Consider the following 22,511-nt stretch of genomic DNA (forward strand, 5'->3'; position numbering starts at 1 on the left):
AAATTATGACATTTATGCAACAATTCATGACATTTCAGCCAAAATTTATGACATTTCAACATAATATATGACATTTCAACATAAATTTATGACATTTCAGCAAGAACTTATCATTATTCAAGATAAAAAACAATATCAGCAAAGATTTGACAACATCATCAATCAAGATTCAGCAACAACAAATATATCAACAAGGATTCATAAAAAAAACGAAAAATAAGATGAAGCATGAAAGAATCGTTGCTTTAGCAACAATAAACGAAAAAAAAAGTTACCTGATGAAGGCTGAATGAGGCGATGGCAACAACGACGATGACGGGGAGGAGGTTGCGTCGGGGAATGAAGCTGCGATTGAAGATGCAGTCGTCGAAGGGAAGAAAGGTATGACACTTTTTTCCTTTAGAGACGAACTATCGATTTTTTTTAGGTTTAGGCGTGAAGAGGCTTGAAGAGATAATGCAAATGCTTCCCGAAACAGAACACACATAGAGGTTTTTAGTCCTGAAGACTTTTAAAAAACAAACTGCCATGGGATGAAAAGTGTTGCGTGTGTTGAAACATCCCAAAATTACGGTTCGAAAATTTCGTTTTAAATCATTAATAAAAACCATAATTATCAATCATTTCATTCATAAACCAAAATCATTATATCAAACCAGAGTATCATCTCAAAACATGTTCTTTTTATTAGAGTAAACATCCCAGGCTAAAACTTCTTGGTGTGTGCTATGCAATCATCCTGAGCTCTTCCCTCCGCTACCGGAAATACCTGAAACCAAAATTGAAAACTGTAAGCACGGAGCTTAGTGAGTTCCCTAATCTACCACATACCATACATAATCACATACTGCAAACATTGGGCCTAGCCCGCTACATCGGGCCTCGCCCGGCATCGGACAAATCCAACATTAGGCCCCGCCTGACATCGAGCCCCACTCGGTATACAGATCTGTTTCTACTAGGCCCTGCCTGTCTCCGGGGCCCGCCCGCTACACACATACAACAATAACATATAAGCATGCTAATACATAACAACCAATCGTTATACTATAACTGCTAGTCTCAAGGCCCCGCCTATCTTGGGCCCCGCCCCTACTCTGCTACTAACGAGATATGGAACCCCATCTACACTCAGCTATTGATGAGATACGGGCCCCCTCCCACACCCACCTCCTTACCAGGCATATACAAGTATCACATAGACAACAAGTATGACTAATCATACACTACTGCCTCGGGTACCACCCGACATCGGACCGAAATCCAAAACATACAAACTGCATCAGGCTTACCCCGACATCGGATCTAAATCCGATATACACTAACATATATAAACGAGCTGACGTTGATGCCTTAGACCCATTCCTACTGGAGAAAACTCACCTCACAAAGTTGACTCTATATTCCTGCGAATAACCCCTCGCTGCTAGCTGGCACATCCCCGAACTGCTGATCTCTCGACTCCCCGAGCTATCAATACCAAAATATCATTTAGTCCAAATCAATAATCCTCCTTAGGGTAAAATGACCATTTTACCCCTAGTCCAACTTGGTCCACATCTAAGGCTCAAAATCATAATATAAAAGGGCCCAACACTAAATAGGCTTCCCAAACCCACTAGTGGCCCACTAATGGCCCAATTTGCTAAATTGGGCTCAATCCCTCTAATGGGACTTACCCTGAGTCTAAACATCTTCTTGGCCCACATTATCTGACTTATGATGGCCCATTAAGGCCCAAAGAACCAAAATCCCTTGCATGGCCCAAAACGAGTCCCAAAACTCGCAAGACCCAAATATGATAAGTACGTTGGGCGTACTCCTATGTACGCTAAGCGTACTAGCCAAATGATGTGTACGCTGGGTGTACCTGTATGTACGCTCAACGTACTCCCCTGATAAGCCATTTTCCCATTAAGTGCTTAATACTCAGATCCAGAAGCTACAATCACAGATCCAAGTCCTTTTCAACATCTTAATCCATAAAGTCACTGACTTGGTGACTTTGCATGCCCCAAACAAGTCCAAACTCCAAAATTATATTCTACTTCCATGAAAGTGGTCTCAACTCTTGTATGGACCCATTAAGACCACGAAGATGACAACTTTCTGACCTAGGGAGTCATTTGGCACCAAGGGTGGCAACCCTTAGCCTATAAATCGAATTTGGACTATAAAGCTTTTGGATTAGGTGTCTAAGCCCGTAACTATAATTTGTATGTACTTGAATTGATAGCAGCACGGTCCTTTTGGGTTGCCCTCAAACCTAGCAACCAGACAAGGAAATTATGAAAGGAGAGATATTAATTTATTATAAGATTAATAAATTAATATAAATGAATTTATTAATATGTTAAAAGATTAATATATTAATAGGAAATCATTTTGTTTAATTAATTGTTAGCCATAAATTAATTAGAATTAATTTTGGGGTTAAAAGAATTGATTATAAGGTGCAGGGACTAGTTTGCAATTATCTAATAGTTGAGTGGAAGGCTCTAGAACCCCCTTGGATGAGGGTGGACGAAATCTTTAGGGGAAACCCTAATAATTTCGTCCATAGGGGATTGGATAAGGCCCTTGGGTTTGCTTAGGCCCTAAGCAAAGGATAACTAGGGTTTCCCTTAAACCCTAGATCCCTTAGCTATATAAAGAGCCTCCTGGTTCATGTTTTGGTCACTTTTTTCTTTTGAAGAAACCCTAAGGGCCGAAATTTTGCATACTCCCTCTCCCCTCTCTCCTCTACTTTCCTTCTTGCTAGTTTGGGTGTGATTCCATTAGAGGCATTACACTTGTGGTGCTAAGCTTCCAAGAAGATCAAGATCGAGATCAAGGGAATTATCAATTGTTTACTATAACAATTGAAAGGTATGTAATTACTAAACCCTAGTTTGTAAATTTCGATTATAGCCTCTCTCCTCTAGGGTTCTTGTTTTGCAATTCAAAGTTGTATGTTCAATAGATAAAACATAGATCCAAAGTAGGTTGCATGTGAACTTAGGAATTGTTTTCTAGTTTATTTGTTTTAGTTGAAACCCATCAGTGGTATCAGAGCCATTGTTTGTTTTAAATTGAATTGTTATAATTGTTGAATTGCAAATTAGGGTTTATAGCTATTAAACCCTAAAGGCCTTTTTTTCGATTTTTAGGGTTGTGGATCAAAGGGTTTTTGAAAACCCTAGCCTCCAAAGAACCTAATCGAAATTAGGGTTAAGGCTTTGAAAACCCTAGCCTCCTCCCTTGAAAATTTCGAAATATGCTATAAAGATTAGGGTTTCTTTGTTTTGGATAATAGTTGCCTTATTGGATAATTGAGAAAAATAAGGAAATTATCCTATCCCCATATTTTCGAAATCTAGAAGGGATATGGATTAGGATTAAATTAATTGTTTAATTTAATTAGATAATCCTTACAAGATTTAATAAATTAATTAAAAGTTAATTAATAGATAAATATTAAATCTAATTAATTGGTTTATTTAAATTTAAAATTTAATAGTTTAAATTTCGAAAAAATTTATATAAACCCTTGGAGTTTTAAAATGTTTTTAAAACACACCTTATATATATATATATATATATATATATATATTATAATTAAAAGTTAAATATTATATATGTATAAGAATATGGTCAGTCAAATCGCTAGTATGCCTCATTCACGAAGTTAGTCTATAAGGGGGGTATAAGGAAACTGCCTATAAAATGGTAGTTGAATGGGTGTCCACTCTCACCCACCGCTTCCTTGATTAGTGGAGGGTCGTTAGCAGAACGGATTTGATAGGACAACTACTTCCCATTAAAAGTATAACGCTATTAAAGAAAGTACTAGAACACTATTTTTCAAAAATCCCAACTCTAGTTACTTTAGGAAAAATGTGAAAAGTATGCTAATCCATGAAATTGCACATTATGCTTTATTGGTCGTTAGTGGAGCGTGTGTGGTTAACCGGCACACTAAAAGGCACTAATAAAGAGTAGTAATGGGTATCTTATAATTATCATTTTGATGGAGCGTGTGTGGTTTACCGGCACATCAATAGTTAATGATAAAGACAATAAGGTTACCAAGCACATTTGCATGGTTATTCACATCTAGTTTGTGATCATCGGTATCCCAGTCACAAATAGTAGAGCATAATCCGAGATTAAAGCATGTCATTAAATAGTTTTAATGTATCTCAAAAGAATTAGGAATTTCACTTCGTTTATTTTGTCTAATGGTGTAATTGGTGAATCGTCATTCACCTACCTTTATGAGATTTGAACTTGGATCTCGGCGTCCCATTTCTAAGTTGTAAATCGTCATAGTTGGGTCCTAACCTTGATATGATATATTTGGGTTATTATATTGAGGTGTCTTGGAATCTAACTAAAACTATCTTTCTTTTCAGATGTCTACTCCTGGAAACACTTCCGCTTCATCATCCTCCAGCCACAACTTCTCTCTACTAAACATCTGCTCCAAATTCGTTATGGATGGCTCCAACTATAACGATTGGATGCGTAACATCAATATGGCGCTTAGATTCGAGGACAAAGAGTATGTCCTTGAAAAGGAGCTCAAAGAGCCTGATGAGTCAAAAGCCACTCCCGAAGAGTATGCTACCTACAAGAAACACTATGATGATGCTACCAAAGTGGCATGCATCATGGTTGCAACCATGTCCCCAGAATTGCAGAGGTACTATGAGGACTACTGGCCTTTTGAGATGAACAAGGACCTTATGGAAAAGTACCATAAGCGAGCTCGTCAAGAAAAGTTTGAGGTAGTCAAGTCACTCATGGCTTGCAAGATGAAAGAGGGGGAATCGGTTGTATCTCATGTGCAAAGAATGTAACGCTACATAGAGCGTTTGGTCAAGCTCAACATTCACTTCGATGAGGAATTGGCCATTGACATGGTCTTGAACTCGTTGCCTGATTGTTATGGTCAGTTTATCTTAACTTACCATTTGAACAACACTGAGCAGACTTTGGCCCAATTGCACAACTTGTTGCAGACAGCTGAGGCAGGGATGAAGGGTAAAAGTATACCCTCCACACCTGCAAGTGCCCCTGTCTTGGCCATTGGATAGGGAAAGGGGAAGAAGAGGAAAGGTCCTCCTAAGCAAAACTGGAAGAGCAAGGCTCAAGCTATGTCATCTAGTAATAGCCCGAAGGCTAAGCCCAATGGTTCCACTCCCCATGTTTCTGATCCAAAAGAGGCCATTTGCTTTTACTGCAATCAAAAGGGGCATTGGAAGAGATCTTGCCCACAATATCTGCAAGATATCAAGGATGGCAAAGTGAAGCCATCCTCGACAGGTATTTACACTATTTCTGCTAATAACTCATTATCTTCTCGTTCATGGGTCCTTGATACAGGATGTGGATTTCATATCTATTCTGATTTGCAGGGGCTAAGGGAAAGTGAGGAGATAGAGCATGGGAGAATAAACTTGATCATGGGGAACAGAAAGTCTTCACCAGTTACCAAGATCGGAGTTTATCAACTTTTGCTCAGTAATGATGTTAGATTAGATTTAATAAATTGTTGCTATTCGTCTGAGATGACGAGAAACATTATTTCATTTCATGCATTGTTCAGACAAGGTTTTAAATATTCTTTTAATGTTTTGAATGGTTCAATTTTTGTTTATAAGAATGGTGTTTTTGTGTTTGAAGCTTTACCTTGTGATGGTGTGTATGAAACAGTGACTTGTGTTGATAGCTTAGGAAATAGTGTACTTAATATTGACTTGTCTAATAGTGTAGACAAGGCATGCTTATGGCATTGTCGTCTTGGACACATTAACAAGAAACGCATAGCCCAACTCCAAAAGGATGGAGTGTTGGAATCATTTGACCTAAAATCAGATGATATGTGTGAATCTTGTCTTTTGGGAAAGATGACAAAATCACCATTCACAGGGTCTTGTGAAAGAGGTGAAGGTATGTTGGATCTCATACACACAGATGTGTGTGGGCCCTTCAGATCAACCACAAGGGATGCTAATCGATTCTATGTGACTTTCACTGACGATTATAGCAGATATGGTTACATCTACTTGATCAAACATAAGTCAGAAAACTTTGAAAAGTTCAAAGAGTTTAAGCATGAAGTCGAAAATCAATTGGGCAGAAAGATCAAGATACTTAGATCCGATAGAGGCGGGGAGTATCTTAGTACCGAGTTCAACGACTATCTGAAAGAATGTGGGATAGTCTCACAATTGACTCCTCCTAGGACACCACCGTTAAATGGTGTAGCTGAGAGGCGTAATCGAACCTTGTTAGACATGGTTCGTTCTATGATGAGTCGTGCCTTGCTTCCTATTCACTTATGGGGGTATGCCTTAGAGACAGCCGCCCACATCCTCAATCTTGTCCCTACAAAAGAAGGTTGCCAAAACACCTCACGAAATGTGGACAGGGAAAGTTCCCTCGTTAGCACATATTAAAGTCTGGGGTTGTGAAGCTTTCGTAAGACGAGAGACTCACGACAAGCTAGCAGCTAGAAGTGAGAAATGTGTTTTCATTGGTTACCCAAAGCAGTCATTTGGATATTTGTTCTACATACCTAGTGAAAACGTGGTGTTTGTAGCTCGAAGAGGAGTCTTTCTGGAAAGAGAGCTCATATTCAAAGAGGACAGTGGGAGTACCATTGACCTTGAAGAGATTCAAGAGTCAACCAATGAAAGAACCTTATATAACACTGGCACTCAACCAGAGGAAACAGTTTCTGTTGAACCGGTTGATAAATCATTACCTCTTCGAAGATCCACTAGGGTGAGTGTGCCACCTGAGTTGTATGGTTTTCATATTACTTCAGATGGTGACACATTCATAAGTGACGGAACACTGGTAAACTTAGATGAACCAGTCACTTATAAGGAAGCAATGGCAGGCCCAGAGGCTTCCAAGTGGAAAGAGGCAATGGACAGTGAGATTAAGTCCATGTATGACAACCAAGTTTGGAATTTGGTTGATAGTGCACCAGGTCGGAAGACAGTTGGGTGCAAATGGATCTTCAAGAAGAAGACAGACATGGATGGGAATGTGCATACGTTCAAGGCTCAACTGGTTGCAAAAGGTTTCACTCAAACCCTAGGGGTTGACTATGATGAGACTTTTTCGCCAGTGGCTAAGATTAAATCTATTAGGATATTGCTCGCCATAGCTGCCTTTCATGACTATGAAATCTGGCAGATGGATGTCAAGACTGCCTTCCTTAACGGGAAGTTGGCTGAGGATGTTTACATGAGTCAGCCAGAGGGTTTTGTTGATGCAAAGTTTCCCAATAGAGTATGCAAGCTTGAGAAATCCATTTATGGATTGAAACAAGCATCTCGCAGCTGGAATCTTTGCTTCCATGAGAAAGTCAAAGAATTTGGTTTCTCTAGAAGTGAAGATGAGTTTTGTGTGTATATCAAGGCTAGTGGGAGTATAGTAACTTTTCTGGTGTTATATGTCGATGACATATTACTCATTGGTAACGACGTTCCAACCTTGAATGAAGTTAAGTCTTGGCTTGGAAAGTGTTTTGCCATGAAAGACCTAGGAGAAGCCGCCTATATTCTTGGGATTAGAATATTGAGAGATAGAAAGAAGAGACTAATTGGACTTAGTCAGAGCACATACTTGGATAAGGTACTAAAGAGGTTTAGTATGGTAAATTCCAAGAAGGGAGAGCTACCTATCCAGAGCAATACCAAATTGAGTAAGACTCAATGCCCAGGTACAGATGAGGAAATAGATGACATGAGTCGTGTACCTTACGCTTCCGCTGTCGGATCGATCATGTACGCTATGACATGTACTCGCCTTGATGTGGCATTTGCTTTGAGCATGGTCAGTCGCTATCAGGGAAACCCAGGTAGAGCTCATTGGATAGCCGTGAAGAATATACTCAAGTATTTGCGAAGAACGAAGGACTAGGTCCTTGTACTTGGTGGCAATGATACTTTGAGAGTAGATGGTTACAGTGATGCCAACTTTCAGACGGATAGAGACAACTTCCGTTCTCAGTCAGGCTGGGTATTCTTATTAAATGGAGGAGCAGTTACTTGGAAGAGTTCCAAGCAAGATACGGTGGCTGATTCTACTTGTGAATCAGAGTACATATCAGCAAGTGAAGCGTCGAAAGAAGCAGCTTGGTTGAGGAACTTCATCGGGGATCTCGGAGTTATTCCAACCATCCAGGAGCCTATGGAACTGTTCTGCGATAATGAAGGAGCGGTTGCCTTGACAAAGGAACCGAGAGATCATGGTAAAACCATACATATCGACAGAAAGTACCATTTCATCGGACATAGAGTAGAAGAAGGCCATCTTATAGTGAAGAGGGTGTCATCTGAAGATAACCCAGCAGATCCCCTCACAAAGGGTCTGAGTAGGGCTAAGCATATTCAGCATGCTCGGAGCATAGGACTGAAAGATGATATTAGTTTTAGTAGTTAGATTAGTTTTCTGAAACTTGTAACAAAGTAAATGTAATTGACTTTTGGTGATTAAATAATAAAGTATTATTTATAAGTTTGGGTTCTACCTTTTGTCAATTGTTTATTATTGTGTTTCATTTTTGCATGTTTTACTTCCCGGATAATAAGATTATTCGAACTCCACAGTCGCTCGTACTTTTGGAAGTAAGTAGTGAATCAAGACTGTCATGAACTGGATTGTAGATTGTCTAAGGATAGACATGGCAATGTATTTGCTGCAACGTTCATGAGTACTCAGAAATTGAAATTTGAGTATTGGATAAACCCTCGCTCAGAGTATTACTTCATGGAATTCATCACGAGTAATACTGAGACGATAATATCTTATAATCTTGAAACAGAGATATATGAGTTGTGATTTGCAAGTCGGCTATGCATTGGTGATACGAAAACACATCAGTAACTTGGTGTTATAAAACGTATTATCATGTATGGTTTGATGAGTAAAAGATACAAGTATATGAGTCAATGTTTATTCTTTCCTTTTGCCCTAACGGGAAAAGCGATATTTGTGGGCCCCTCGATGATTTGGTGTTGACTTGTGTGCTGGGTCCAGCCAGGACTAAATTGATGTGTTCAATTAGAAGTCCTACATCATCACAAATCAGGAATCGGGAAACATAGATTCTGGACAAAGAGGTTGATTGCATTCCATGTCTTTTTTCTAGGGATATCTAGCAGAACGAAGGATTATATGATCCCTTATCTTAGGACACGTAACTGACTGGGTCAGAGTTCGGCAGCAGCTATTTGGAAGCTACAATTTGCTGGTCAAATTTAGAAGGCATACTAGCAATTATAGTTACAGACTTATCCAAGTGGGAGACTATTGGATTAGGTGTCTAAGCCCATAACTATAATTGGTATGTACTTGAATTGATAGCAGCACAGTCCTTTTGGGTTGCCCTCAAACCTAGCAACCAGACAAGGAAATTATGAAATGAGAGATATTAATTGATTATAAGATTAATAAATTAATATAAATGAATTTATTAATATGTTAAAAGATTAATATATTAATAGGAAATCATTTTGTTTAATTAATTGTTAGCCATAAATTAATTAGAATTAATTTTGGGGTTAAAAGAATTGATTATAAGGTGCAGGGACTAGTTTGCAATTATCTAATAGTTGAGTGGAAGGCTCTAGAACCCCCTTGGATGAGGGTGGACAAAATCTTTAGGGGAAACCCTAATAATTTCGTCCATAGGGGATTGGATAAGGCCCTTGGGTTTGCTTAGGCCTTAAGCAAAGGATAACTAGGGTTTCCCCTAAACCCTAGATCCCTCAGCTATATAAGGAGCCTCCTGGTTCATGTTTTGGTCACTTTTTTCTTTTGAAGAAACCCTAAGGGCCGAAATTTTGCATACTCCCTCTCCCCTCTCTCCTCTACTTTCCTTCTTGCTAGTTTGGGTGTGATTCCATTAGAGGCATTACACTTGTGGTGCTAAGCTTCCAAGAAGATCAAGATCAAGATCAAGGGAATTATCAATTGTTTACTATAACAATTGAAAGGTATGTAATTACTAAACCCTAGTTTGTAAATTTCGATTATATCCTCTCTCCTCTAGGGTTCTTGTTTTGCAATTCAAAGTTGTATGTTCAATAGATAAAACATAGATCCAAAGTAGGTTGCATGTGAACTTAGGAATTGTTTTCTAGTTTATTTGTTTTAGTTGAAACCCATCAAAAGCTTCATCATTTGGACCAAGATGACTTCAAAACCAAACTACACTAGATCTGTGCACTCTTATGTAAAGTTATGAACTTTATACCTCCAAATAGTCCCAACTCATGATGTTATCCCAAATATATGAGCCCAAACTTCCTAAGTCCTTCCTTGCCAACTTCTTATTTCCTCTTCCAAGCTTAAAACCACCAAGATGGGCTTTTCAAGATCAAAATTACACAAGAATGAAGGGATTAGGCGTTCTATGGGTTTATCTGAGGTTGGGGAGGCTGATAAGGGGCTAGGGTTTGAGCCATAATGTTCCTTATATAGTGGTTAGCCCCAAAAATTAGGGTTTAAGGTCTCTGAGAGTACGCTGGTCGTACTCCTCATACGCTGGGCGTATTCCTCCCACACCCCCGATCATTTTACTCTACTACGTTGGGAGTACTCCTAACTTACGTTGGGCGTACCCAGTCGGACACGTGCATGCTTCCCTTGCATGCATGGGACTTGCTTGCCAAACATTTCCGTTAGGGGCCATTTATGCCAATAACTTCAAAGTGCTATAACTTCTTCGTTCTAAGTCCCTTTCCGACGAACTTTATATCCATGAAAAGGTGGCGAGAAGCCTTACGCTCCTAGCTACACACCCAAGCCTTAAACATTCCGAATAAATCCCGAGACCCATAAAAGACCGAATCGCTTATACCTTGGGCCTCCGAGACTGCTGCAAAAGTACTCTTCAAAACGAGGTGTTACATGTGTGCTGCGCCGCGCAACAATAAGTAGTGATAATAGGTTTTCTACAAAAAAACAAACAACCTCTAAGTAAATAGTTAAAGAAATAATAAATATTCCAAAATATACTTTGATACCAGTAAGAACTTCTTATGTTGGAAATAAAATTTACTTAAAAATAAAAAAAGACAACATCTTCGTTCCTTCAAAAGTGTCTTCACAAAAACTTTTATTTCGTTCATCATTTTATCGATAAGATCGACTTTTATTTCGTTTATCATATCATCAATAAGATCGACAGTAAATGAAAAAACACATGTGTGTCATGTGTCTTTTTTCGGGATAATGACTTAGGAGGGTAATAACGTTTTTTGTTTGTCCATTTTAGGTCCCTAAGGTATTTTTGTTGCGTATTACACCATTAAGGTTATTATAACCGTTTACAAATAGTCCTTTTAACAGGAAGAAGTCGGTAAAAGGATTATTTATAAACGGTTATAACAACCTTAATGGTGTAATATACACAAAAAATACGTTGGGGGACCTAATATGGACAAACGAGAAACGTTATTACCCTCCTAAGTCATTATCCCATGAAACTATAAACCCCTATAGTAAATTTTTACTTTTTAAATAAGAAACTTGTAGGTCTCGGGGTTGGTAGTTTGGATGTTTTTAACCTCGGTCTTCTTTATAAATGGAAGTGACGGTTTCTTAATGACAATGGAGCTCTTCGGGTTAAAATTGTCAAATTTTGTCATGGGGAATGTGGTGGTTTTTCGGACGATTCGATAATAGGAATTGGAGGGGGTGTTTGGCAAAAGATTGTAGGATCCATTAATCACCTCCATGAGAATGATTGTATTCCTTCTAATTACATGTATAGAGTGGTGGGGGATGAGACTCAAACGAGGTTCTAGAAGGATGTTTGGTGCTTGGATATTCCTCTTAGGGAGCGATTCGGGAGGCTCTTTGCTTTGGCCTTTAATCAAGATGCTCGAGTAAGTGAATAATAGGATCCCGGGGGATGTAATTTTCATTGGCGTGGGGGGATTAGAGGAAGGGCTGAATCGACCCAATTTGATTATCTTGTAGAAGGATGTTTGGTGCTTGAATATTCCTCTTAGGGAGCGATTCGGGAGGCTCTTTGCTTTAGCCTTTAATCAAGATGCTCGAGTAAGTGAATAATGGGATCCAGAGGGATGTAATTTTCTTTGGCCCCTCCTCTAATCCCCCGACGCCAATGAAAATTACATCCCCCCGGATCCCATTATTCACTTACTCGAGCATCTTGATTAAAGGTCAAAGCAAAGAGCCTCCCGAACCGCTCCCTAAGAGGAATATCCAAGCACCAAACATCCTTCTAGAACCTCGTTTGAGTCTCATCCCCACCACTCTATACATGTAATTAGAAGGAATACAACCATTCTCATGGATGTGATTAATGGATCCTACAATCTTTTGCCAAACACCCCCTCCAATTCCTATTCTCGAATCTTTCGAAAAACCCCCACCTTCCCCGTGACAAAATTTGACAATTTTAACCCGAAGAGCTCCCTTGTCATTAAGAAACCGCCACTTCCATTTATAAAGAAAACCGAGATTAAAAACATCCAAACTATCAACCCTAAGACATACAAGTTTCTTATTTAAAAAGTAAAAATTTACTATAGGGGTTTATAGTTTCATGGGATAATGACTTAGGAGGGTAATAACGTTTCCCGTTTGTCCATATTAGGTCTCCAACGTATTTTTTGTGTATATTACACCATTAAGGTTGTTATAACTGTTTATAAATAATCCTTTTACCGACTTCTTCCTGTTAAAAGGACTATTTGTAAATGGTTATAATAACCTTAATAGTGTAATACGCACAAAAAATACGTTAGAGACCTAAAATGGAGAAATAGAAAACGTTATTACCCTTCTAAGTGATTACCTCATTTTTTTTCATACAACTTCGAATATCACTTTAGCCGTGTACCATTTGGTATTACGCAAAAAAAAAAAAAAAAAAGTTTAAAGTGTGGTTGCATATGAGTTATAAGATTTTTGCCATCCTCCTTGTAAATTACATATGTGCCCTCGTAAGAATTTCTGCCCCAGGCGGCATCACAAAAATCTTTCGAGAGTTCACCATTCCCCCCAATTTCCCGTCTCTAATTTTCTCTCCGCTAAAGGTAATCGCAAGCTCCATCGCCGCCTCCATTACTGCATCGCCTCTCTCGCGTCTACTATCACGTCGACTTCCTCCCCTTCTTGCCGCCCTACGCCGTCGCCACCCCTGTTGGCTACCGGCAGGAGACCTTTGATAGCCACAGCTACATCGTCGCACCCACCTCAGGTTCCATTTTTTTTTTCTTTTTTTCTGACTTCGATAGTTCGATAGCCACAGCTACTTGTTTGCTTACTGATTTGCTACTTGTTTGTTGTTCATATATGATATCTGTAAAAAAGGGAATGTGTTTGCTGTTCATATTATCATATATGATATCTGATGTGTACAGTGCTCTGTGTCTTGAATTAGATGCTTAAATTTGTGTTCTTGAGACTCATATGTATGATTTTTTTTGATCTGAGTTGGGATGGGTAGCCTTGCAGGCAAGCTGTTTGATCAAATGCCTGAGTGGGATGTGTAAGCCTTTTTTGGTCATTTCACATATTAGCTTTTTTTTTTTTTTTTTTTTTTTTTCCCAAACACTATAAAATGCTTATCAGCTTATAGTTTTGACACCGGATAACCTAATCCAAACATTTTTTTAAAAAAACTCCGATTTGGCATCGCTATAAGCTACAAGTTAAAAATGCTATCATTTTAACTAAGCTTATCCAAACACCCTCTAATCGATTCAATTATTAATCTGTGTTTTGTATTTTGTGTTTGCTCTGTGTTATCTTAAACTGATTTTATATTTTGGTGGTAACCTAATTTATCTCACTGACAAGTTTTTATGTGGGTTTGTGAATGAATTTTTCAAACTTGGACGCATAACTTTTGTGGTTAAATTCTCTATTAAATTCTTGTATGTCAGCAAGTGCATTAATGGCGGATTCAATCATTACTTCAGAGACACCAACCAGTTCATCCCAACTGAATCCTCCATCCCGTATTATCTGTCGTGTGTATGTTCTTCAAACCCTTCTCTAATTCAATTTTTACACAGTATATCCAATTTCATGAATTTTAGGCGATTGATTTTTTTGTGATCAATTGCAGATGCCAAAAACAGTTTTCCCAATATACATGCCCTCGATGTAATACTCGTTATTGTTCCCTTCCATGTTACAAGGTAATCCTGTCTTTGTTCTTCACATCTTACACAAATTGCTATCCACTTTGAGAATTATGTTTCATTAAGTTCATTTTTTTTGGTTATGGTATTGGACTCCTACTATATATGGTTTTCTGAATTTATTTAGCATTAAAATTACGTTTGTAAAGTTTTTTTTTTAATAATCTTTTTTCAGTCACACAGTATCCGATGCACAGAGTCATTCATGAGAGACAATGTAATGGAGGAGATGAAGCAAATGGAACCTGCTGATGAGACTAAACAGAAAATGCTGGACATATTAAGACGTTTTCATTCAGAGGAAGAAGATGATAGCATGGAAGATGATGGTTATATGTTAATTCTATATTCAAACTATTACTGTTAACATGTTACTTCTGTATTTAAATTATTCAAAACTTAATTTTTTTTGAAGGGTTGACTGATGCATCTTTATCAGAGGAGACAATCGAAAAGATCATGTCTGGTATGTTTGAAAGTCAATTTCACTTCCACTATCATCCCTATATTTTCTTTTGACCTTTTTACCCCTACAGGAGTTGAAATCACTTTCGATGACTTGTCCACCGAAGAAAAGAAACATTTTCAACGAGCGGTGGCTTCAGGACAGCTCAGCAAAATGATCGAACCGTGGGACCCATGGTGGCTAAAACCATCTGCTAAAACCATATCTCTAAGCCCTCAAGGAACCCAACTGGTTCAACCCGTAACACCAAACGAACCAGACCCGGCGGTTCCCTCAGTGCCGCCAGGTCCCACCACCGCACTGCCGCCGGTCAACACCCTTATCGGGTCAACTCAACCGTCCCCGCTTCTACCCGTTCACCTTGTGGACATCTTATACAGCTACTGTTTCACTCTTCGTGTCTACAACGGGGAGTGGGAATCGGATGCGGTGGGGTCCACTGTAACGGTTATGAGTGTATCGAATGTGTTAGGTCAAGGCGGTCAACCAGAGACGGTTTCTGAAGCTGTGGCTCACTGTTTGGAACAAGCTTGTGGGCCCGCTTTCGGACACATGGGTGGGGCCCAGTTCGGACTTGCGGTTCTTGATGATGTGGCGAGTGTTTTGGACCTTGGAAGTGATGGTTTGGTATGCGCGCTTTGTGATTTGCATCGAATGATTAGAAATGGAATGAAAGAAATGAAGGGGTGTGATATGGAAATGAAGAGGAAGTTGAAGGGTGGTGAGAGGAAAGTTTATTTTTTGATGTGTTGGGTGCATGAACAAGGGGGAGAGGTTTGGTCTAGTTTGGTAGGGTTGGTGATGGCTGAGAAGAATGTGGCTATGGAGTATGTGGGTAATGGGAAGAAGGGTGATTGGAGAAAGGAAGAGAGGAAGGGGAAGGTTGTGATTGAAGAGGTCTAGTAATGCTGTTCATGTATTTTCGAGTATAATTTTGGTAGTTGGTTTTGTAGATAATCATAGTGGATTCAAGAAATTTTGGTAGTTGGTTTTGTAAGCAATATATACACAACATATTTACACACACCATGCATTTGGATTAGTATAATGACTTTAAAACTATCCACCAACACATAAAATAAATATGCTTAGATACATGCAAATCAAACATAAATGTCATAAATTTTAAGCAATATTTGTATCTTGAGTCGTTATACATTGTGTAATGGCATCATTTGCACCTTTTTATTTTATTTTATTATTATGAATAGATTTCAGGTACTTGAAGCTCTTGTTTTGGTATAAAATTGCTCACTTGTGCATACTAATATTCATTCATTACGCTCCTTATTGAAATTGTACCATATATATTGTCTTAATTGTGCTGATATATACCATATTCTCTTGCAATGATGCCTTCAAGAGTTTTAGGTATCCACCCTAGCGTTCTGTCATAGACTTTTCCACCAGAACAATGTTTTCGGAAAAAAAACATACACTGTGGTACCCCTCTCGAGTCTTATGAGAAATCTCGTCTATAAGCAAAGCAAAAATGTAAGAACTATAATTTGTCTGAAAAAATCTAATTACATATAGTTTTGACTTAACTTTCTAGAAACCTTTCCTCTAGCTAGTCTCATATAGAATGACTAAGTAGTTTAATACCTCTATAATTGTCGCAATTTGTTACATCTTTTTTTTTTTTTTTTTTTTTTAATATGTATCATAGTACTAGATTTCACTCCTCCTTTGGCATGTTTGTCTACTTTTTAAAATATTGTTAGAAAAGGTTCGTCAACCACTACCTCCTTCCTCCACTAACCATAGTATCTTTCCACATCTTTCTTAAGGGTGTTTGGACTGCTTTTTAAACTCTAAAAGTACTTTTAGATAAAGTGTTTATTGATTTATAATGATGGTAAAATGAGTTTTTTAAGGTTATAAGTCAATAAATTAAAAAGTGTTTGGTTTAAAAAATGTTTTTTAAAGTTATTTTGGTTAAAAGGCAAAAAACAATTTTAAAAAGCCAAATTTTACATGCTTTTTTAATAATTATTTTTTAAAACTAATGAAAAAGCTATTATGAAAAGTATTTTTTAGTTTGCCAAACATTTTTTTTTTGACTTATTAGCTTTTCAAAAAGCCAATAAATCAATAAATTATTTTTGAAAAACAATCCCAAACACCCCTTAATGTAATTTTCACTTCTTCACTCTCAATATTACAATATTAATGTGGGAGCACTTATTGGTCATCCGGAGTTGCCCTACAATACCCCTCTACATCCCTATCCCTAAACAACTAAGTTGCTATATTAAATAAAGAATAGAAGTAACTACCTACCTAAGTATTTATTAGTTAATATAAAGTAAACATTCTTTTGTGTCATTTTTATATCTCTCTTCACACACGATAGATTTTTTTTTCCTTTTTGCTTTGGCCATTATTTTCTTCCCTTCAGGTTTGGCATCCTTGTATCTTTCCATTGTGATTGCTTTTTCATTGTCATCATTAATTGCTAAAAACTTCTTAAAGAAGGTTTGTTTTACCATCACAAGTTTCTACATATCTCTAAAATTCTCTAAAACAACTTTTAAATCATATTATTCCATTATTTATGCCACAAAAAATCGTTTTCTTGAAGAATTCGAGAAAAGAAAAAGAAAAATAGCAAACCGGTTTTCCAAATTTATTCGACCGGACGGCTTTTGCAAACCAATCTAGATTCTAGAAGGCACCTTCGTCATTTGGGTCCAGTAATTCTCTAGTCCAAAAGCCATACCTCCCTCACTCAGGGATTTATCGTTTTCCATCCTTTACTTTCTTGTTCAAACCCTAATCTCATCCCATTCTTCGTTGATCTGTCATAAAAAACTCATATACAGATTGATTACATACGTGTATATACACAGAGATGAGTGCTTCTGCCGATAAATTGGCTCATTTTCAAGCAATTACAGGTCTCCAAGACGCCGATTTATGCACGGAGATCCTCTCTGCTCATGGCTGGGACCTTGAACTAGCTATCTCAAGTATCACTTCAACATCAGAGGAAGACCACATCAATCTTCCCACTACTTCCGCCATCGACAACGACAACATCGCCACCGACAGATTTGAACAATCAGGATTTATTGCAACTGAGGGTGCAGGTCCACCAGGTTTAGCATGGAAGCTCATCACACTTCCGATTTCCATTGTTTCTGGGAGCCTAGGGTTAGTTTCAGGTGCTGTAGGGTTAGGCTTATGGGCGGTGGGCGGTGTTCTTTCTTATTCTTTAAGCATGATTGGATTGACTAATTCCGGGACTAACGGCGGATCTTCCTCGACTCCTTTAGTTTCACTCTCAACCGCGGCATCAGAGGCGATGGATTTCGTGTCGAAGTTCGAGAGTGAGTATGGAAACAGACATCCGAATTTTGTTTCTGAGGGTTTTATGGATGCGTTACAGCGGTCGCGGCATGAATTCAAACTTTTGTTTGTGTACTTGCACTCTCCAGATCATCCTGATACACCATCCTTCTGTGAGGGCACTCTCTGTTCCGAGGTTATGACAGAGTTCGTAAATGAGAATTTTGTTGCTTGGGGTGGGAGTATTAGGGCAAGCGAAGGGTTCAAGATGAGTAACAGCTTGAAGGCTTCTAGGTTTCCTTTCTGTGCTGTTGTCATGGCAGCTACTAATCAGAGAATTGCTTTGCTCCAACAGGTATCTTACCTAATGTCAGGACTCTTGTGTCTACAAATAAATTATTTCACATTATGAAGTTTGAAGACTGTTAAACCTGAAATTTGTGGATCTATTGGTCCCTAATCAACCCAAGAAACATTAATTGTAGGCATTCACATTAGTGAAGGGCCCCTAAATGAGAAGTACCTTGTAACAAGTTCAATCACTAGTGTCAGTAGTAAAGTATCACCATTAACTTTGTGGATATATATATATATATATATATATATATATATATATATATATATATATATATATATATATAATGTAGGTTGAAGGGCCTAAATCACCAGAAGAGCTGCTAACAATGTTGCAAAGGGTTCTTGAAGAAAGTGCCCCTGTTCTTGTAACAGCAAGACTTGAAGCTGAGGAAAGAAGAAACAACATCCGATTAAGGGAGGAACAAGATGCTGCATATCAAGCTGCACTTGAAGCTGATCAAGTAAGCTCTTATTTACCCTTTTCTTTAAGATTAGTTTTCAAATTTTCATCTGATTGACTAACTTTATTTTACAAAATCAGGCTAGGGAACGCCAGAGGAGGGAAGAGCAAGAACGAGTAGAACGAGAAGCTGCTGAAGCTGAGAAGAAGCAAAAGGAAGAAGAGGAGGCCCATGAAAGAGCAGCACGTGAAGCTGCTGAAAGAGAAGCTGCATTGATTAAGCTGCGTGAGGAAAAATCTTTGTTGTTGGGCCCTGAACCTGAAAAGGGGCCAGATGTTACTCAGGTATTTCATTTTTTAAATATTTTGAGAGAAAATTTGCATTTTAATTTTCATAAAAGAAGGTTTGAATCTATGCCTGAATAATATATAACTTCTGGTAATAGTTTTTACATAACCACTGAACAAAAACAGTCTGTACTACACAGCCAAAATCTCAATTGTATTATCTTGTTGATTTTATAAACCATATTAATTAATATTATATAAAAACAAGACAAACATGATATGAATATGACATATGAAAATGAAATGATGCAGGTATTAGTGAGATTACCAAATGGAGAAAGAAAGGGGAGGCGATTTCATTGTAGTGCAACAATACAATCTCTATACGACTTTATTGATTCTTCAGGGTCCTTAGAAATTGGAAGTTACAGCCTAGTCACCAATTTCCCACGTGTCCTTTATGGTCCAGACAAACTCTCTTTCACCCTTAAAGAAGTTGGATTGCATCCTCAAGCCAGTCTTTTTGTGGAACAGAAATCATGAATCATGATCAATCAGGTAGTAGTCGTCTATAACCATCCAGAACTTTATGTGGTATAATACTAATAGGAATCATTTTTTCTTCTTCCTTTTCTTGTTAATCAAGTCTTAAATCTGTCTAATCAATGCACACATTTCGAATAAAACCAAACTTCTTTTCATTACGCACTTTGTAACAACTCATTTGTTTGTATGAATCACTCTGTCCTTTGCTTCTTGCATTATATATGTTGATGGTTTAATGTCAAAATTAATAATTGTTCAAAACGTAATGGGAAAGTGGTATTTATTGATATGTATCATTCTCATGTTATATTAGAATTGTATAATTGTTTTTGATACTTTGATAAGTTTTGGCTCTAAATTTTTTACTCATGTTTTAACTTTTTTATGGTTGTGAAAGGACGGACATGTAGTTGATAAGATATGTTTTTTACTTTGTTGCATGTTTGTATTCTTCATTATTAGAAACTTGGGCGTATGATCTTTTGAAAATTGAAGTTTACGTTTGTATTTTTTTATGAATATGTTTTGTAGTTAATCTTTGATATAATAAAATAGAGCTTGTATAGAACAATCAAACACTATCTACAATTTCCCCCAACAAATTATGCAAATTTCCTATTATCACAACAACAAAACCATCAATTAACCACAAGCCGAAAAAACTTACCTATGTTGGAAAATTTCTCAAAATTTTTCACTAGGCCTAAAAGTTTGAGGGACCGATGCATGTATTGTACTGTTAGGGTATGTAAAGTAGGGTTTATATAAGCTCATATTTGGGTTTCTTCATGGACAACATAAACCAAACAATCAACTAAAGAACAAGCTTTCGAGGTTTTAAATACCATGCTAACATGTATGCCCCTTAGTACGGGTTAGAACGTATTAGCCTTAAGACGTCAAAGAAACTCATTTAATAATTTTTAAACAATAGATTAATCTTAATCGGAGGGATCTTATTGGAATATTGAGGGATTTCTGGAAGTTATTTATTAAATGGATTAATGTTGATTTTGGGTCTTGTTAGTCATCCTTGTATTATTCGGTGATGAGGTAGGTGATTTGATAAGTTTGGATGATATACATTGCATTGTTAGTCATCTTTAATCCTTGTACTACACGGTGATGAGGTGAGTGATTTGATAAGTTTGGATGATATGCATTGCATTTGCATTGTTAGTCATCCTTCTTCGGTGATGAGGTAAGTGATTTGATAAGTTTGGACAATGTGTTGCATTGCATTTGTATTGGACTTTTTATATAATATAGATATTGATATAGATGAACGTAGTAGCCTTAAGATGTTAAAAAAATTCATTTAATAATTTTTATTTTTATAAAATAGATTAATCTTAATCGGAGGGACTTTATTGGAATATTGAGGGATTTCTGTTAGTTATTTTATTAAATAGATTAATGTTGATTTAGGGCCTTGGTAGTCATCCTTCATCCTTGTACAGCTCGGTGATAAGGTAGGTGATTGATAAGTTTGGATGATATGCATTGCGTTTGCATTGGACTTTTATATAATATAGAATTATAGATATAGATATAGATGTTTTTATCTCAGGTGTAATATTTGATGATTTGTAATGTTTTCAAGCAGAGTTTTAACCTATTTAGCTCATAAAACTTTCAAGTCCAATGTTGTATTTTGACGTGTATCACATGTGGTGAACAATATGATGTTAAGCATAGAGGCTTCTGGAGTGCAAAAGATTATTTGATGACTTTAGCTTTTGATTTTCGATTATATTGTATTTTTACTTGAGATTTTTCTACGCTTATTGTTTTTCAAGTTTAGTGTTGTTTTTAAAATGGCTAAATTTTTTGGGATGTCATAAAATCAAGTTAAATATTATTGCGATTTTTCTATGGTTGGTATCATCTTTGAGAAGTAAAATATTGAACGAAAAAGGGATGGAGTTAAAGACAAAATTAACACGGGAAAGAAAGATGAAGGAGGTGATGTGGAGTCTCAGGTGGTAGCACGCAATGTAATTACATACAAAACTAACGATCGGACCTTATAGGTTAAAAAAATCGGATTTTTAGGCTTTTTTTTTTAATTTTTTTAATTTTTATGCAAATTGTTAAGTGTTTTTAATTTTTTGCATTGTTGGTCTTTGATATATGTAAATACACTTTTGTATATTTTTAAAGATAAAATTATACGAATGGTCATTATGGTTGACATAAAAATGCCACAACAAGTCTTTTTGATGAATTTTTAATATTATTGGTCATTTTTTAGGTTTTAAACGCACATGATGATTTTTTTTGGTCAACCATATGAATCCATCGTATGTGTTTTAAATCTGAAAATGATCAACCATATTAAAAATTTCTCATTTGTTTTGCAAGAAATTCATCATAAGGACCAAAAATAGTCCCACCAACCTTAACTTTGTATTCAAATTGAATAAATATAGGATTACATAAATGGTTCATATGTCTGATAAAATATATCCGATTTAGTCTTTATTTAGTCTTTATGATGAATTTCTTGCAAAAATAGTCTCAAAAGGACTTGACGTGGTATTTTCTGCCTATCATAAGGACCATTTCTGTAGTTTTGTTATCTTTTTAATTTATTTTAGAATTCTATTAAGAAATTTTTTTATCTAATTTTATTAAAAAAAGAAAATAAGGTTGACCGTCATCTTCACCCATATATATCAAATCATAAGATAAAACATGTTTCTCATCTTGTGATGCAACACCAAAAACTATCTATTTTGGTATAATCATATTTCCATGATATAATTTGAACAAAAAGCTCATGTATATAGAACATAGTCTTTAATTTTTTTTCATTATTATAATCGCTTGTAAATTCTATACCTATTATATAAATGGCTCATGTGCCTGACAAAACATATCATATTTGGTCCGTACGATGAATTTCTTGCAAAAATAGTCTTTAAATTTGAAATTTCTTACATAAACGGTCCTTATGATTCGCTCCGTTAAGTCC

At 36.9% G+C, this 22,511-nt stretch overlaps 2 protein-coding genes across 4 annotated transcripts; both read left to right on the forward strand.

Moving 5' to 3' along the window:
• Positions 1-12,977: 12,977 nt before the first annotated feature.
• LOC145058521 (HIT-type Zinc finger family protein) lies at positions 12,978-15,676 on the forward strand. Of its 3 annotated transcripts, XM_079006413.1 has the most exons (6): positions 12,978-13,237; positions 13,926-14,016; positions 14,111-14,183; positions 14,362-14,515; positions 14,602-14,652; positions 14,723-15,676. In XM_079006413.1, exons 2-6 carry the CDS (start codon positions 13,937-13,939, stop codon positions 15,553-15,555), a joined length of 1,191 nt encoding a protein of 396 aa, XP_078862539.1. In that variant the 5' UTR covers positions 12,978-13,237; positions 13,926-13,936; the 3' UTR covers positions 15,556-15,676. The 3 variants fall into 3 exon arrangements, with proteins under 3 accessions (XP_078862539.1, XP_078862540.1, XP_078862538.1); XM_079006414.1 differs by lacking the exon at positions 12,978-13,237 and having other exon boundaries at positions 13,611-14,016; positions 14,370-14,515; XM_079006412.1 differs by lacking the exon at positions 12,978-13,237 and having other exon boundaries at positions 13,612-14,016.
• Positions 15,677-17,282: 1,606 nt separating this feature from the next.
• LOC145057836 (plant UBX domain-containing protein 10-like) lies at positions 17,283-19,692 on the forward strand. Its single transcript, XM_079005747.1, has 4 exons — positions 17,283-18,298; positions 18,591-18,761; positions 18,842-19,045; positions 19,301-19,692. The coding sequence occupies exons 1-4, from the start codon at positions 17,507-17,509 to the stop codon at positions 19,529-19,531; spliced, it is 1,398 nt and encodes a 465-aa protein (XP_078861873.1). The 5' UTR covers positions 17,283-17,506; the 3' UTR covers positions 19,532-19,692.
• Positions 19,693-22,511: the final 2,819 nt, after the last annotated feature.

Source organism: Lactuca serriola, chromosome 6, assembly GCF_051521515.1.
Source record: "Lactuca serriola cultivar US96UC23 chromosome 6, Lser_US96UC23_V15, whole genome shotgun sequence".
NCBI classification, from domain to species: Eukaryota; Viridiplantae; Streptophyta; class Magnoliopsida; order Asterales; family Asteraceae; genus Lactuca; species Lactuca serriola.

Excerpts from the sequence above, each read along its gene's own strand:
- LOC145058521 (XM_079006412.1), top strand. The coding sequence starts at position 13,919 with ATGTCAGCAAGTGCATTAATGGCGGATTCAATCATTACTTCAGAGACA. Across the intron at positions 14,516-14,601 it reads TGATAGCATGGAAGATGATG|GGTTGACTGATGCATCTTTA; the intron begins GTTATATGTTAA and ends TTTTTTTTGAAG. Across the intron at positions 14,653-14,722 it reads AATCGAAAAGATCATGTCTG|GAGTTGAAATCACTTTCGAT; the intron begins GTATGTTTGAAA and ends TTACCCCTACAG.
- LOC145057836 (XM_079005747.1), top strand. The coding sequence starts at position 17,507 with ATGAGTGCTTCTGCCGATAAATTGGCTCATTTTCAAGCAATTACAGGT. Across the intron at positions 18,762-18,841 it reads CTGCACTTGAAGCTGATCAA|GCTAGGGAACGCCAGAGGAG; the intron begins GTAAGCTCTTAT and ends TTACAAAATCAG. Across the intron at positions 19,046-19,300 it reads AGGGGCCAGATGTTACTCAG|GTATTAGTGAGATTACCAAA; the intron begins GTATTTCATTTT and ends GAAATGATGCAG.